The 17,335-nt window shown below is 31.0% G+C and overlaps 2 protein-coding genes across 3 annotated transcripts; one reads left to right on the top strand and one right to left on the bottom strand.

Moving 5' to 3' along the window:
• Window positions 1-447: 447 nt before the first annotated feature.
• On the bottom strand, window positions 448-1,753 carry LOC111306271 (uncharacterized). The gene is made up of 3 exons (XM_089750194.1): window positions 1,575-1,753; window positions 1,177-1,306; window positions 448-1,097 (listed from the first exon to the last, which is right to left on the bottom strand). Exons 1-3 carry the CDS (start codon window positions 1,711-1,713, stop codon window positions 554-556), a joined length of 813 nt encoding a protein of 270 aa, XP_089606320.1. The 5' UTR covers window positions 1,714-1,753; the 3' UTR covers window positions 448-553.
• Window positions 1,754-5,482: 3,729 nt separating this feature from the next.
• Window positions 5,483-8,399, top strand: LOC111305693 (Phosphatidylinositol N-acetylglucosaminyltransferase, GPI19/PIG-P subunit). Of its 2 annotated transcripts, none has more exons than XM_022903423.2 (5): window positions 5,483-5,570; window positions 5,728-5,948; window positions 6,665-6,737; window positions 7,624-7,742; window positions 7,937-8,399. In XM_022903423.2, the coding sequence occupies exons 2-5, from the start codon at window positions 5,747-5,749 to the stop codon at window positions 8,059-8,061; spliced, it is 519 nt and encodes a 172-aa protein (XP_022759158.2). In that variant the 5' UTR covers window positions 5,483-5,570; window positions 5,728-5,746; the 3' UTR covers window positions 8,062-8,399. The 2 variants fall into 2 exon arrangements, with proteins under 2 accessions (XP_022759158.2, XP_022759156.2); XM_022903421.2 differs by having other exon boundaries at window positions 5,557-5,575.
• The last annotated feature ends 8,936 nt before the right edge of the window (window positions 8,400-17,335 follow it).

Here is a 17,335-nt window from a genome sequence, read left to right as displayed (position 1 = left end):
TCCTATAAATCCTTTCTTCTCAATTATATGCTTCTTCTGTTAGGGAATAGAATGGTATTAATTAATATTTCAAGTTTGCTTAACCTTACATGGATCGGTACTTTTTTTTATTTATCACTAAATTTTAAGTTGGATGTCGACTTTGTCTAATATTTTTTATTAATTTTTTGTATTATTTTTCTCTTGTATAAATTAAGATTGACAACCCATAAAACACAAATAAAGTAGGATAAGGAGTTCAAATTTTCCTCAAATTTTTGTAAAATATTTCAGCACATTAAGAAAAATTATGGGAGACGTTCAACTTATATTACAGAATTTATTTAGGGGCTAAACCAGCCGATAAAATTATATATGCGTTGGGAAATTCTTTTATAAAAAAGGCAAAATTTTCTTCAAACAAAATGACAGAATCATATTATTGACTGCTTATTCAAACATATTGTTACAAAATATCATAATTCACAGAACAAGTAACTAATTCAACCTTAATTAGAAATGAGTCAGAAGTTCCAATTAGGACATATAAGCTCAAAAAATTCCAAAATTATGCTTAGAAAATATACCCTCCTCCATTGTATACATTACTTGCATGATCCCCTTCAAAGGAAGTATAAGCTACTGCTTGTTTTGGCATGTCAATAATCTTGTTGCAATTACCAGGCTGATGAGGATCATCCAGGTTCCACAAGCCACCCCATAAGCTTTCATCTTCCAAATACTGACCTAGCCAAAAAGTAGCACCAGCCTCTTGATGCATAACAGGCAAGCATTGATCCTCTAAAGTTGGGTAAATGAAAACCGTCTCCTGCTTCCCTTCTGCCTGATCAGTCAGTGCCTGGCTATTTACTTTGCCGTCTCCAGCTGCTTCTGTCTCACATATTAATCCCCTTTTCATCTCATGTTTTTCTGGTTGTGGCTCCTGATCCTCCATCTGCTGCTGCTGCTGCTGCTTATGTTGTTTTAGTTTTAGAAATTGAGCTTTTCTTTTTTGTTGCCTCTGAGAGGACCTTTCCCTCTTCTTAAAATGGGTTCTCCAATAGTTCTTTATCTCATTATCTGTTCTCCCTGGCAAGTATCTGGCAATTGTAGACCATCTGCTTTCACGTACAAACACACAATAAAAAAACATAATATTCTAAAGTAGAAGCGAAGGGAAGAGAAAAGAAGCATTACTTGTTACCCCAAAGGGCATGCAATTCAATAATGATCCCTTCCTCCTGAGGAGTTAAATGACCTCTCTTCAGACCAGGCCTCAGATAATTCACCCACCTAAGCCTGCAACTCTTCCCACTTCTATTCAAACCTGAGTAAGATAAAAATAAACCCAATAATTCAATTATATTTTTGTCAGCAAAAAAAAATTTTTTTTTTTGACATTCAAGGCCACAGCCTAAAAATAAAAAAGAAGAGGTTACAGGCATGGATTTGAATTTTAAACTTACTAGACGACACCTTTTAATAAGTGCATGAACTAATTAAATTAAATTTCATATTCATATTCTTAAGCTAATTTATATGATAACTGAAGGAAGTTAGGGAAAATTATCTATAAAAAAGTAATTAAATTATACCTGTTGACCTTGCTACCGAACTCCATCTTCCTTCTCCATGAAAGTTGACATATTCAGTAAGCAGATTATCTTCTTCATGAGTCCAAGGACCTTTCCTCCATCCTTGTTTTGGAGCTTCCCAACCCATCATTCCAACCATTATTACAAGTTTACAACTACTTTCACTTGATAAAAATGTTGTCTCCAAATTGTATGACACAATAGTCACAGCCTTACCCTCTTATATATCTCCTCAATCATGTCAATTTCAAGCTTTTTTTTAATGCATTGATGATCTCATTACCACCAAAACAAGATCTTTGAATCAAATTTTTGGTTGACTGCTTCCCTCTTTTGTGATCCTCCCCGTACTCTCAATTTAGCACAAGTGTTAAATGTCTAGGTGCTTACCAGCCCAATCTCTTTCAACCAATTACCAATCACCAAGTGTTGGTGACTACATCTTATGGCTTTCTATTTTGCATATATCACTATTGCCAATACTCCGATACGCGTGATCCTTAACGCAGCCTCAAACGACGTTGTCTTGTCAGATTAACAAATAGTAGAGATATGTACATCGGACTTTTTTAGGTTTTATTTAAATATGAAAATAAATAAAAATGAAAATTTTTTTAAAATTTAATCATTCGAATTATAAAATTTTTATCTTCAACATTTTTCACTTTTTATCTTTTTTCATTTTTCTTATTAAACAAAGGTTTATGTCTGAAAAACAAATCGACTAGACAGAATAATTAAGAGGTAATTACTTGGAAAGTTGAGGGTATTTTATTTTTATGTCTTCTACGGACTATTTCAATCCACAAAAAATCAGAATGTTTAGTATTGCAAGAATAAGATATAAGTATAAAAAAAAAAGCATGATAATCACTCAAATAAGAGGAAAAGCTAGTGGGTTGTTGATGTTTCCTTGAAAATGGCTTTTTATCGAATCCTTATGGAACACTTGTTGCCATAATCAATTCCTAATTGCATGCTTTAAAATTTGTTTATTGCAAAAGAAGGTTCGAGGATGCCATTTAGGGTAATGGAGTATTTGAATATATTATAAGTGTATGATTTTTTATGAGTCATCCATGCCATCCGGCCTTTTTCGCCATATGTGTTTAACCTATATGAAAATGTTAGGACATTAATTAATTGGACGAAGTCAATTTTTTAATGAAGAATACTTATATATAGCTGTTGATTTGTAACATATGAAATTATTAAGTAATATATTATAGAAAAGAGGGTATTAAAAGATGTTATGCCTAATCGAGATCTTATTAAAGTTGTACGATCGGTGAGAAATGTTTGATTTGATATTGGTGTTAAAAGATATAAAAAAAGGCTATAGTATTGGTCTTCTCCCCTTTTGAGTTCCCCTTCAAATTTGGCAACGTGGGTAGGCAATTATATAGATGAGATTTGCCATATGATTTATTGTTTGTTCAAATCTACAGTTAGAATACGATATTTCTCGAAAATCTTCTAGGAAGTTTCCAAATGTATAATGATAATTTGAAGAAATTAATGCAGGGTTTTTCTATAGTAAACACGTTAAACTCTTCCATTGGTTGTTTATCTTCTAAATATACAAAAACTTGAAGACATATATTAATATAAATATATAAATAAATTACATATGAAAGTGAAAATTTCAAAAGTGTTAATAGTGACAGACCTAAATACTCTTATAAATTTTTAAATTAACAAATTTATCCTTAAATATATAATTTTTGTCAATTTATTTAAATTTAATTTAAATTAACTAAAATTAAAAATAGAGTTTATATGAAATTAAACTACATAAAATTTTAATATTTTAATTCCAAAAGCATTAAAAATGATTGACTAAACTATCCTTAGTAAATATTTTTATAAATTTTAATTTAAATGAATTTTTTATTATTAAACTCTTTTTTATAATTAGACTAAAAATGTGCTAAAAGTGATTGACTAAAATACTTTTAATGAAATTTTTACCTAAAAAATGTTTAAAATGATTGATTAAAACACCATTAGCAATTTTTTTTTATAAATTTTAATTTAAAGATTTTTTTATTATTAGACTTCTTTTTTATAAGTAGAATGATTTCTTACATCAAATGAAAATACAAATAGAATGAGATCAAAACTTATTATGTATAGGAATAAAATAATTATATGAAGTTTATTCATTAGTTGTAAAAATAATTGCATTGTAGTTTATGTTGATAAATAAATTCATTAAAAATAATCATAATTAAATCATTGAAGCATAGTTATTTTTTTTCTATTTTTTGCCTTTCAATTTTTTATTTTAAAAATTTAACTATATATGGATAATATTTTTATTATTTGTATGTTTTATGAGTTGATTGTTTGATTATTGTTAACATAATTAAATCTTTTTAATCTCTTGAAATAATTTTTTAATATATCATTCTTGCAGTTTGTCTGACCTTTATAAGTCATTTCTCTTTTGTATTTTTTTCTAGAATCTTACAATTGTTATTCTTATGAGCAAAGACTAATATCAAATCAAATACAAATCAATTACATCCCCTCAACCAACAATTAGCACTATTTGATTCATTGAACACTTTAATTGGACTTTTCACCTATAGAATTAGATTATTAAGGAGGTGGTGGAACTACTAGTAGCTCAGGATTAGGTCTCATCAAATTGCCTTAAGAAATTCACCTTGATTAAAACAATAATTGATTATATTTTCTCTCAATTTTTATCTTTAAAAGTTTTTATTTATTTTTCAATTATTAAATGAAAATCAAAACTTTAAGAAAATATATTAATAATAAACAAAGAAATGTAAAAATACAATAAAAAATAAAAATGTTTAAAAATCAAATTGAAAATTTTTATAAAATTTTATAATTGTTTCTTGCTTTTTACTTAAAGGTATTTTTAAAAACGAAAAAAAAAAAGCCTGACATAAAATTCAAATCCTATTAAACTTGATTTTCTTAATTAAAAGTTTTAACTCAATTTTTATAGATATTTTCTAAAAATATTATGATTTCAAATGATTTAAAAGATTGAAAGAATATAAATATGTCTCAATTATGGTTTTTTTTTTTTATGGATATCAATATTCAAATCTTTGAATAAAAGAGATCCGTAGATTCAAGTTTATATTTTTTAAAATAAAATAGTATCACCCTAATAGTTTTCATAAAAAAAAAGTTAGAAAAAAAAAGGAAGGAAAAGCGGAAAATAGAACAAAACAATAATTGAGATTTTTTCATTTTCTCTCTTATAATCTTTCCTTTAATTATCAATCATGAAAAAATAATTACAAAACTAAAAAATAAAAAATCAATAATTAATAATTACCAATAAATTAATGATAACCATAATAATAATAATATAATTAATTTACCATCAAGTAGGATAAATCCCAATTAATTGTTAAGAAAAGAAAAGTTCAAATCATAAAAAATTTTATGTAATATTAATAAAAAAAATAAAAGATTAAAATCTTAAAAATATATAATAGTAATAATAAATAAAAATATAAAAATACATAAAAATGAAAATATAAATTGTTTCATTAAAAAATTATAATTTTTATACTATTCCTATTTTTCTTTGATTTTACCCAAAAATTGTAATATAGAACAAATTAGAAAGATGATGCAATTAATCAAATAATTTTAAAAAATATAATAATCTTTAAAAATACTAAAAGTCAACAACAAAAACAATAATTATAACATATTAAATATTAGATTTAATTTTTTAAAAACTTTTAACATTTTCATAATATTTCATTTGTATTATTTTTTGTTTTTATATTAAAATAAATAAAATAAAATAAATGGTGAAAACTGGTTAACCCGGCGTAGCGGGTATCAATGAAAAACGGTTTTTTTTTTTTGTAAACCAAAATTTATAGACAATTACTAAGAATTGTTTATTTCCCTAATTGACTAATTCTCTTCAAATTGAATAAATCATTTGGGCTCAAAACAACCCACAAACTACTCGTGAACGACACCTTGTCCTTTGTAAGGTCTATTTCCTTTTTCTTTTGGACCAGATATATTTCTTCTTCACGTTTGTCGCTTTTTTTTTTTTTTTTGGGATTTTTTGTTTTCTCTAGTCTTCTCCGAGGCAGCTCCACTGCAGTTTACCATAAAAGCTAAGTCTTTTTGTGTTCTGCAGCAATAAGAAAAAAAATCCAATGGAAGAGCCTCATTCGGTGAACAGTCCGAGGCGAATCCTTAGTTTTTCAAAAAGGAGAAAAACAACAACAGCATCTGTCTCATTTGTTGACCCCAATGATGAAAAAGCTAATTCTGGGTTTGGAGTTTCAGGGGAACACGGTCCTAAGCCTTCCGAGGTTTATGGGTTTGTTGGTTCCATTACAACTGTTGTTGCTACAGGTTTGTAATCTATCTTGTCCCCCTTTTCTATCGTTTCATTGTTTTCGTGGCAATGAGTTAGGTCCTATGATTATTTCTGATTCTTTTGATTGTAATTGGTTTTGTTTCTGGAAACATAAATAAAATACTGGTTAACTTTTATTACTTGTTTTTTTGTTAAAAAATGAACAAAATTAAACATATAGTGGTAAAACCGCAAAATTCAATTATATTGAAGTCAATGGCAAAGTTTAGTAAAATACTAGTAATAGAAATAACAATGAAATGGAGCTTCGGTTGGTGATTTATGGAAATGTGAGTTAGATTCTGAGAAGGAATTCTAGCATGTTCACAGGAAGAATTCTCCAATGAGGTTTCTAAGGAAGCATTAATATGTAAGTAGTAGTTTATGAGTTTGGTTTGATCCTGTCATCATTCTTGAATATTGTTTTTCCACGTGATACTTTGAGTATGCTTGGACATTCTTATATGGCCTGCAAAATCTTCGAAATTGTTGAAATTTTGTGCATGTAGAAGCACTTTGCTTTAATGGTGTTCCGGTGTTCTTATGTTGTTTGTTCATTGCCTGTAACCTGGTGAGCACGATGTTCTTTGTAGAATTTAGTGCACAATCTCATTTAAAACTTGATATTTTTAAAGCAATGTAATGAGGGATTTGTTGAAAGACCTAAAAATATCTCACAAATTTATGTATAATTTTTTTTTTTTTGGAGCAGCTATTTTCTTGATTTGGGCATATATTCCTGAGCATTGGTTACATTCAGTTGGGATTTTCTATTATCCTAGCAGGTCAGCGACAATTCCCATGCTAACTAAATTTTGGTTTCTTTTTGAAATCTTCTTACACACACTTCTCAATCTCAGTAAAAATGAATAAAATGATCTCAGACAAAGTGGCCTGCTTGAGGAGTACCTTTTTTACATATTTGGCTGGTTAGCATCTAAGGAATGATTGGAGGTCTAAAATTCTATTGAGAAAATGCTGAAGTTTAGGGCTTAGGATTTTATGGTAAAGAAAACAAAAGGGTAGATTGTAGGAAGCATTATCAGATCATTGCTCAATGGACATAAGCAAAAAAGGAAAGAATAAGGCAGGAGTGGAAGCAGGCAATCCACCTTAATGCTAGTTTAAAGAAGCTAAAGTAAACTCTGAATCATTGTCTCTGCTATGCTTTATTAAATTGAAAGTTAATATAGGTTTATATAGGCTCCTAAGAAGTCTGCACAAATCCTGCTATTCTTCAAACCCCATTTTCAATAGGGCAAGTCCTTAGGGAAACATTGGACTTCCTGATGTCCCACCCCTTGCTAATGCATGAACGTGCCTTTGAGCCAAAAACTCATAGTAATGATTGGTTCCACCTAATATGTTTAATTTCTACAAATGAGTGAAAATGAGGCTAGTTTGAATTGATAACTTCCGCTGGAAGCTCTGAGCATGGAGGGAAGTCCTTGAAATATCTTAGTATTTGTACCAGTTTTGGTATAATTTAAGTTGAAAGTTTGCTAATTTGAAAATATTCTCACTATGTTGATCTGTTCACTAAACTTCAAAATATCTAATCTCTGTTGACCTAAAAAGCCAGTGAAGTTTTGGTTGCAAGATGTTTATCAGTACTTGTTACTTTATGATTTTGATGTGAGTGATAGACAGCCATATATTTTTGGCTTTCAGATATTGGGCTGTGGCAGTTCCAACTTATGCTATGGTGATAATAGTATTAGCTATTGGATTCTATGTTGGCCTCAACTTCATGTCAACCCCACCACCAACTTCATTAACTGCAATGTTTGGTAAGTTTTAACTTGCAATGTTCATGGGGTTTTCATCAGGACTAGAAGTATTTATAAACATTTCTCAGTTAAAGCTAACATAATATTCTTTAGTCAAGATATTTTCTTTAAATCCATTTCGACATTTTTTTGCATTTCCATTGGCCATTGCATGAGTGAATTTGTATATGCCTTTCTGCTTCTCTGTTTTATAGATGAATTTAGCAGAGAACCTTCAAGCCTTTTATCTTATATGGAGGGAGATGAGCAACCAATTGAGCCCATATCTGATCTTGGGATCAACAAGATTAATGCTCTCATGTTTGATGATGCTAAATGATACATCCAATGTCTATCCTCCCTCACCATTATTGGGCTTAGGGAAGCATTCATATTAGAGATTCAGTTTCTTTGGAAACTAGATTGGTTGTTCTGTTTTGAAGAAATCAGATTGCATGAATTTTGATTGTTTGAAAAAAAAGTACTGTGTGTCCTTTCATCAACGAGTGATTATGCTGAGATTGTGTAGGTATAAGAATCTATGCACATAGGGTTGTAAATTCAAGCATTGTATTGCAATTGTTTTGTAAGTCTATTGTTTAGGAATCACATATATTGAATTCTTGTGTAAAATTTTCTGCATGGTTCAGAATTATATATACCACATCTTACAGAAAATCTTTGTGCATGGTTTGGTTACTATAGGGCTTTCTTTTTTGTTATGTACCTTAATTGAATTAGCATTTTATTTTTATGCTTTGGGCCATCAGACACTAGTCCAGTTTATATTCAGCCTATGCTTGTAATTAGCCCAGTAGTGGCAATTTAGTTATTCTGGTATTCTTGAGAGTCAGTTAAGGGTACAAAAGAGGTTGTTATGCTGGTAGCAAGGATATTGCGAAATGATGAATTGAATTGTCATCTTCTCTCTCAATTCCTTCCTCTTCTCTCTCTCTTCTGAGCTTCTCTTTTGTGGGAATTTCCAATCAGTTCCATTGGTATCAGAGCTGCATTTTTGGCATCTATGGCAAAGAATATAACTCATAGATTGCATAAGGAAGTAGCGTAGTTACAAGCAGAAGTCCAACAGATTGATAGAAGATAGATGATAAAAAAGGTGACCTTCGGAAGGAGATTAAGGAGGAGTTCAAGAACCTCTTTGATCTCTTGGTTGCTCGAGAAAAGATCAATCTGATGACAAGAAAAGGATCTTGGTTTGGTGCGAGGAGAATCATCTTCTGAGAATGCTACACAAGTAAGATTTTCTTCGTCTGAAAACTCTTAGACAATTTAAGTTGAAGTGTCTTAAGTTTAATAGGGAAGATTTTAAAGAGTGGTTTATGAAACTTGAGCAATATTTTGTGGCTGAAAGAGTTCTTAAGAACTACAAAGTTAGAGCTGCTATGCTTAGTTTGGAAAGGAAAGCATTATAATGGCATCAACGTTATTGTAAGGTGCAAGAAGGGTTTGATAGGCTGGTTTGGGGGTCTTATATAGCTGAGATGCAAGATAGATTTATTCTTGAGCAATATAAAGATCCTATGGTTGAGTTGATGGGATTAAAACAATCCAGTACTGTAGAACAATATGTTACGGACCAAAATGGATTGGGTTGGACTTGGCTATTTTTATGATTACTGGACTTTGTTTCTTTATTCTACTGTAAGGCCTAAGTGGAGTGAGGTCATTTAACTTGCAAAATTGTGTTGGTGTTGAAGAAAAGGGAAGAGAATTTTCAGGTTGTCATATGAGAATTCAGGGATGCAACTGTAGGGGGTGTGAGACCAAGATAAAACGGTAAAGGAATACTATACTGTGATTCGGTTATGCAATTATGGAATCTCTCTTTTCTTTCTAAAACTCCCTTCTCTATTTCTTCTTCCTTTCAAGTCTCTCTGAATCTTTTTATTCTTATAACTTTCTGAAAATTTCTTCATTGCAATCCTTTAAAATTTGAGCTTGTAACACAATACCATGATGACTTTATGGGAATTCTCAACATGTTTCAGTTGAGTGATGAGTATGCTGTTCTTATAACCTCTAACAAAACAATTCTAGCATCTAAACTTCCCTTGACTGATACCAGTTCTTCTAGCCTCTCCTCTATTTAAATTGGGAATCATCACTGATTCTTTTTTATTGAGATGTGATTGGTCGCAAAATTAAAACTACCATTTGAAAGAAATCCTAAGTTCTATGAAGATTTCATAAAAAAAAATAGATTCAAGAGTACATTTATGTGTGTGGAAAAATTAACACCTCTACAAAATCTGTCCAAATATGATACCAATTAGCTTTGTTTAATCTTAAAATGGTCTTGATTGAATAATCTTTTGTTTTTAATTAAATTTAATTATTTAAATATTAAAAGTTTGTGTAAGATTTCTCTATCATTTTGGTAAAATATCTAAAACTGTTCTGCACCTCAAGTTTATTCAATGAAAACATTCGTTTCATTGAAAAGGCATTGTCATCGGATTGTTGAAAATTATTATAATTTCATTCAAAAAAATTTCTTTTACATTTTAATTAAATTTTTTATTTTAAAAAATGCATCTAAAATTTTCATTGTTCTAGCAAAATTTAGAAAAAACCATATGTTTTTTACAAATTCATAAGAAAATTACTTATTCATAATTTCCTTTAGAATCCCATTGTTGATTAGTGATTATTCTTTTATTCCTATGATTTATTGAAACCTTATAAAAGTGAAATTTAACTCATTAATATTTATTTTTTTATATTTCTCTTACTTGAAAGTAAATGTAAATCATCGGTGTTAGAATCTTTCCTTCAAAATTTTCATCATTTTGATAAAATATAAGCAGATTTTAACATGTAAGAACCTTTTATATAATCACTTCTTCGCTATTTTTTATAATTCCATGATTAAGGTGGTTTTTAATATTCTTAAGCTTAAAAAGTTTTTGTCATTATTTATTAATTATTTATTAGTAATTATTCTTATTTTTATCCTTCACTAGTCTTTCATTTTGTGACCTTTGATATCAAATTTGATTCTTTTTTTTTTTTTTTGAATTTTTCATAAGTTTGACAAAAATATTACACATTCGTAATTTGTCTAAAATTTATCATTGATTTTATCCTTAAAAGGGATCCTAAAATTGTTAGGCTTTCAATTATTTAATTATCTAATTCGATTATTTTAGTTTATTTTATTGTTGCAAAATATATATTATTAAAATTTTCTTTTAAATTTATTATCACTTTGATAGAATTTAAAATATTTTTATTAATCAGTCACACATTCACAATTATTCAAAAATTTACTGTTTGAAATATTATTTTTATCGTATAATTTTATTTATTTCTTTTATTATTTTTCTTAAAATTTGTTAAATTTTATGGTAAAATTATTATTATATAAATAAATTTTAATTTAACGCTTTATTTAATAATTTTATTATTATTTAAATAAATATCCTATACTCAAATAACTTTAAACATGCAAATATGAAATATAAAATATAAATATAAATAAAATAAAAACCAATAATTAATTAATTAATAAAAATACCAAAATGGCCTATCAAACCAATCAATGGTCTAGAAATCAGTTTAAAACGATTCAAGACGGTTTGGAGCGGCGTAGAGGCGATTCAGGAATGGCTTGAGTGATTTTTTTGCGGTTCAACTCGGTTCACCACTGGGTTGGTCCAGTTAAACTGGACCAATTCGTGACTGATTAGCTGTGGTTGGGAATGGGTCAGACACTGGATCCCGAGTCGGATCAAGTTCATGCGTGGATTCCAGCTTAATTTTTTTTAAGGCGATAAAAACCAAAAAATTTTTTCTCACATTTTTCTTTCCTCTTTCTCTCTATATTCTCTCTCTAACGTTCTTGCCCTCCAACTGTTGGTAGACAACCCAAACTCAGAAACTAGATAGTGGTTGCCGCGTCTACCGCCATCATCTGCTGTTAGCCGATGATCATCAGCGTCAGTTTGAACCTAAATTACACTAAAAAACTCCTCTTGATCCCCTCGTCACTATTTTGACCTCCGTTTAGACTAAAATAACCCCGAACGGTCTAGATTTGAGCCTAAAACCGTTGGTCTTCCACCAAAAAAAAAATTCCCTTCCACCGCTCGAAACCGTGCCGACTCTTATTATGTTTTTCCCCAAGGCCTAACTCTCATCCTTACCAAAAATTTAGCCATTAAACACCCTAAATCGCCTAAATCTCAAGTGATTTTTTTTTTGCGCTACTATTCCCCTTTGGGGGGTATGTGGTTTTTTGTTTCGATGTGTTATTTTGGCTGTGCTTGACAAGTTTGGACTAAGGGTGTTTGGGATTTTAAATTTTTAAGGATAGTTGGTAGTTTCGGTGGTGTGGGTAATGTTGGCTTTCTGCTGATTCGTTTGGCAGTGGTGGGTGGTAGTGTTGGTAGTCACGGTAATGATAGGGTAGAGGTAATGAGTTTGGGAGTTTTCTTTTTCGGCCGAGTCTAATTGCATTGGCTTCCCCCTTCTTAATGCCTGATTGCCATCCTTTTATTCATGTATGAAGTCAGGTAAAGAGAAATGACAAACGAAAAACACAGATTCGAAAGTCATGGTGTAAAATTAGGAACATATGGGGAGAAGCAAAAACGGGGAGGTTGTGACCGACCAAGCTTTTATATGTTTTGCTTTTCTTTTTTTTTTAATGTTTAATCAATGATAATAATAAAAATATGTATAATAATTAAACAAATTATGGAATAAATATGATCAAAATGTCCGAATGAGTTCAAATCAAAATTACAAATGAATTGGAGATTCATTATAATTTATTCGAACAAAATTAGGTGTGTATGATTCCAACACAAAAGAAACCACCTAATCCAAATCTTTTTAACCTTAACTATCCCAGACCATCTGGTTCATTTCCAAGACCTAGCAACAGCCCTAACCAACCTAATGCTCAGAGAAGCGGTTCTAGGAGACTTTCACACCAGCTGAAATGGAAGAGAAAAAGAAAAAAAAGGTCTATGCTATTGGTGTAATGCTAAATACACCCCTGAGCATAGATGCATGAAATCCCAATTATATTAGTTGATAACTGAGAGTTGCAAGGAGGAGGGAGAATTAGAGTTCTCTGACTTTATTGACACCACTGAGGGACTGGTAGTAGAAAATGGAGAAAAGAACCAAGCTAAAATATCCTTGCATGCTATGTTAGGAATCTCTGGATATCAAACCATGAAAGTCAAGGAGTCATCAAGAAACATACCTTGGTTATCTCGATTGACTTAGGAAGCACCCATAATTTTGTAGATTTTACTATGGCTAAGAAATTGAAGTTACCTGTGTTTCAGTGCCATCAGATGGGCGTGACAATGGCTAATGGACAAAATATGATTACTATGGGTTTATAGGAAAATTAAATGGTTTATACAGGGGATTGAATTCAACATAGACTTTATGGTTCTTCCATTAAAGGGTTGTGATGTGGTGCTAGGAGTACAGTGGCTAGTTATGTTAATACTAACATTATGGGACTTTATTGCATTAACTATACGGTTTAAACATGAGCAGAAATGGAGAATTATTAAAGGTGTACAGTTAGGTGAAATACAATAGGAAGGTAATAGGCAAGCATTGAAGACACTTCAAACTTTGATAGTTGCCAATATCCAACAGCCATATGTTTTGATGATGGTTGGAATAGTTCATGTGTTATTAAACTCACACTGTTGTAGAAGATCCAAAACTCAGTGAAATTCATGCTTTGACTCAATTGTTAAAAAAATACAGTGATTTATTTCAAGTGCCTAAAGGATTATCACCTTCTGGACCACAACACCGTAAGATTCCACTGAAAGATGAAGGGCAAGTTGTTAGAGTCAAGCCTTATAGGTACCCAACCATTTCAAAAGATGAAATTGAGATGATGGTCAGGGAAATGCTTGAATGTGGCATCAAGAAATGGAGAACTATTAAAGGTATACAATCAGGTGAAATATAATGGAGAGGTAATAGACAAGCATTGAAGACACTTCAAACTTTGATGGCTACCGATATCCAATAGCTATATGCTTTGATGATAGTTAAATTAGGTGTTGTTAAACACAAACATTGCTATAGAAGATCCAAAACTCAGTGGAAGTCATGCTTTGACTCAATTGTTAAAGAATTACAATGATTTATTTCAAGTGCTTAGGGGATTATCACTTTGTAAACACAATAACATAAAAGTCCCCTGAAGGATGAAGGGTTAGCTGTCTAAATCAAGCCTTATAGGTACCTAACCATTCAAAAAGATGAAAATGAGAGGATGGTTAAGGAAATGCTTGAATATGGTATCATTAGAGACATTAACATTTCATTTGCTTCTCCCATTGTAATGGTGAAGAAAAATGATGGTTCTTAGAGAGTGTTTGTAGATTATAGGCAACTGAACCAGATGACTATTAAGAATAAATTTTCTATACCTATGGTAAAAGAATTGCTAGATGAACTTGCTGGGGTAGCATTTTTTTCCAAGCTAGATCTAAGATTGGATTATCACCAAGTCAAAATGCATGAAAGGGACATGCACAAGACTGTCTTTAGAATTCATGAAGGTCAGTATGAGTTTAGCATGAATTCTTGGTGATGCCATTTGGACTCACCAATGCTCTATTTAATTTTCAACAATTGATGAATTGCATCTTCAAACCTCACTTAAAAAAGTTTGTACTTGTGTTTTTAGATGATTTTTTTATATACTCTCCTAGTTTGGAAATTCATATGAATCATCTAGAAGTAATGTTTAAGATTCTCAAGGATAACCAAAATTTCTTCAAGCAAAGTAAATATGAATTTAGGGCTAAGGAGGTGGAGTATTTCGGGCATGTGATTACTGGTTTCGAGGTTGAAATGGATAAGAAAAAGGTTTAATGCATGCTTGAGTGGCCATAGCCTGGGAACCTTATAGTGTTAAGGGGCTTTCTAAGCCTTACGAGGTACTACAGAAGGTTCATCAAAGGTTATGGTACAATAGCTAAGCCTTTGATTGACATGTAAAAGAAGGATGCTTTTAATGGGGAGAGGTAGCTCAAAAGGCTTTTGATGATCTCAAAATTGCAATGACCGCAACTTCTTTTCAGCATTGCCATATTTTTCTAAGGAGTTTGTAGTGGAAACTGATGCTTCATGATGAAGAGTGAGGGTTGTTCTTACTCAAGGTGGTAGGCCCATAGCTTATTTTAGTAAGGCATTATCCCTTAAATATTAGGTTTTATCGATGTATGACAAGGAAATGTTGCCTGTGCTGTTAGCAGTAAAAAAATGGAATGCATATTTGGTGGGTAGACATTTCAAGATAAAAATTGATCATCAAAGCTTGAGGTTTTTATTAAATCAACAAACAATCACACTTGCCCAACAACTGTGGGTAGCCAAAATGATGGGATATAGTTATGAAATATATTACAAAAAGAGAACTTCCAATATTGTAGCTGACATGTTATCAAAGAAGCCTATGAAGATATAGGTTGTATTACCGGCTATCGGTTCAATGAGTACTGACCCTCTCACTAAGATCCAAGACTCGTGGGCTCAGGATCCCCATCTATATAAGTTGATATTAGATTTGCAATCTGTTGCAACAACTCTTGCCAAATTTACTTGGTTTGGTGGACTGTTAAGAAGAAAAGGGAAGCTTGTAGTGGGAAATGTCCTAAAGTTAAGGCAAAAGTTGCCGCACTATTTCCATGGAAGCCCTATAGGTGGCCATTTTGGAGTTCAATCCACTATGAGTAGAATTTCTAGGGTATTATATTAGAAGGGGTTAAAAAAAGAGGTAGGGAAAATGGTGAAGGAGTGCATTGTTTGCCAACAAAACAAATATGACATTGCAACTACATCAAGATTATTACAACCTTTACCAATACCAAAAAGGATTTGGCAGGACATCTCTATGAATTTATAGAAGAGTTGCCTAAATCTAGAGGTAAGAATACTATAATGGTTGTTGTTGATAGACAGAGTAAATATGCTCATTTCATTTCTTTGGCACATCTTTTTTCTACCTTGTACATAGCTAAAATCTTCATGGATCAAGTCTAAAAGTTGCATGGCATGCCTAATAGTATTGTGTTTGATAGGGATCGAATCTTCATGAATCAATTCTAGCAAGAACTTTTCAAGAGGCAAGGCACTTCTTTAAAAATATCCCTTGCCAATCATCCCCAATTCGATGGCCAGACTGAAATGGTCAATAGATGCTTGGAATCCTATCTAAGATGCATGTCTAGTGAAAAAGGCCTAGAGAATGGAGTCATTGGCTAGCACTGGCTGAGTGGTTGTACACACTATCTATCACGCTACTATTCACACAACTCCTTATGAATTTGTATATGGTCAACCACCACAAGTTCATCTTCCTTACTTAATTGGTGACTCATTAGTGGAATCAATGGATAGGAGCTTAAATGCCACGGAAGCTACCATTACAAGATAAAAGAAGAAGTGCTAGATCTTTTAAGGTGGGAGGTTAGGTCTATTTGAAGCTTCAACCATATATACAAGGATTTGTTGTCTAGAGAAGTTGCCTCAAACTGTCAGCCAGATATTTGGACCTTACCTCTTTTTGGAGAAAGTTGGCAAGTTGGCTAGCTTATAAATTACATTTTCTTTAGGTTCTAAGGTGCACTCCACATTTTATGTCTTTTAATTTAATAAACGAGTTGGTAAACAACTTACTTAGCATCAACTACCTGTTATTGGGGATGATGGAACTATAGCCAAAGAACCTTTGAAAATCATAGGCAGAAGGCTTGGGAAAAAAGGAAATCGAGCTGTAATTGAAGTAGTGATACAATGGACCAATTCCTTTTGAGAGATGCAACATGGGAAGTCCTCTATGAGTTTGATCAAAATTATCCCAGCTTTAATCGTTGAGGACAAGGATTTGCTTGATTAGGCGAGTATTGTTATGTGCCTTAATCGAATTAGCATTTTATTTTTATGTTTTAGGCCATCAGCCGCTAGTCCAATTTATATTCCACTTATGTTAATAATTAGCCTGGTAATGATGATTTAGTTATTTTGGTATTCGTGTGAGTCAATTAAGGGTACAAAATGAGGTCAATATGCTGGCAATGAGTTGTCATGTTCTCTCTCAATTCTCTTCCTTCCGCTCTTTCTTTTAAGCTTTTCTCTTCTACAAATTTAATCAGTATCATTTTTCTAGAATTAAGAAAAATGTTTTTGTGATTTTATAGTTACCTAATTTTCAAATTCAAAAGAAATAAGCTATTCAAAAGAAAAATAATATATTTGTTTTGTGATTTAAGATTAAAGAATTTTAGATAAAAAAAAATCGAAGTTTAAGATTTAATATTTAGCAAATTTGAAATTTAAATTTTAATACTTATATTTTTTTATGTTTAAATTATAATATCTATTGTGAGCAAAATTTATTATAAATTTTTAACTTTTTGATTCAGAATATAAAAAAAAAAAAATTCATACTAAACAATGTAACGAGCAATGATCATATAAATTTCAGAAATTAAGAAAGTTTTTTATTTTAAAAAGTTTTTCTATATAAACAAATATTCCTCCACTTTCTGATATACTATTTCATCAAATCTTTGGATAGATTTGATGATTAGGATTCTAAT

Source organism: Durio zibethinus, chromosome 21 (genome assembly GCF_047325235.1).
Source record: "Durio zibethinus cultivar Kanyao isolate XHJ-2024 chromosome 21, ASM4732523v1, whole genome shotgun sequence".
NCBI lineage: Eukaryota > Viridiplantae > Streptophyta > Magnoliopsida > Malvales > Malvaceae > Durio > Durio zibethinus.
This window is presented reverse-complemented; position numbering and strand designations above follow the sequence as displayed.

What these genes read in the sequence shown, in the direction of transcription:
- LOC111306271 (XM_089750194.1), bottom strand. Translation starts at nt 1,713, where the DNA reads ATGGTTGGAATGATGGGTTGGGAAGCTCCAAAACAAGGATGGAGGAAA. An exon ending in TTCGGTAGCAAGGTCAACAG is followed by an intron (nt 1,307 to 1,574) that starts GTATAATTTAAT and finishes TATCTTACTCAG; the next exon opens with GTTTGAATAGAAGTGGGAAG. An exon ending in CATGCCCTTTGGGGTAACAA is followed by an intron (nt 1,098 to 1,176) that starts GTAATGCTTCTT and finishes ACGTGAAAGCAG; the next exon opens with ATGGTCTACAATTGCCAGAT.
- LOC111305693 (XM_022903423.2), top strand. Translation starts at nt 5,747, where the DNA reads ATGGAAGAGCCTCATTCGGTGAACAGTCCGAGGCGAATCCTTAGTTTT. An exon ending in TACAACTGTTGTTGCTACAG is followed by an intron (nt 5,949 to 6,664) that starts GTTTGTAATCTA and finishes TTTTTGGAGCAG; the next exon opens with CTATTTTCTTGATTTGGGCA. An exon ending in TTCATTAACTGCAATGTTTG is followed by an intron (nt 7,743 to 7,936) that starts GTAAGTTTTAAC and finishes TCTGTTTTATAG; the next exon opens with ATGAATTTAGCAGAGAACCT.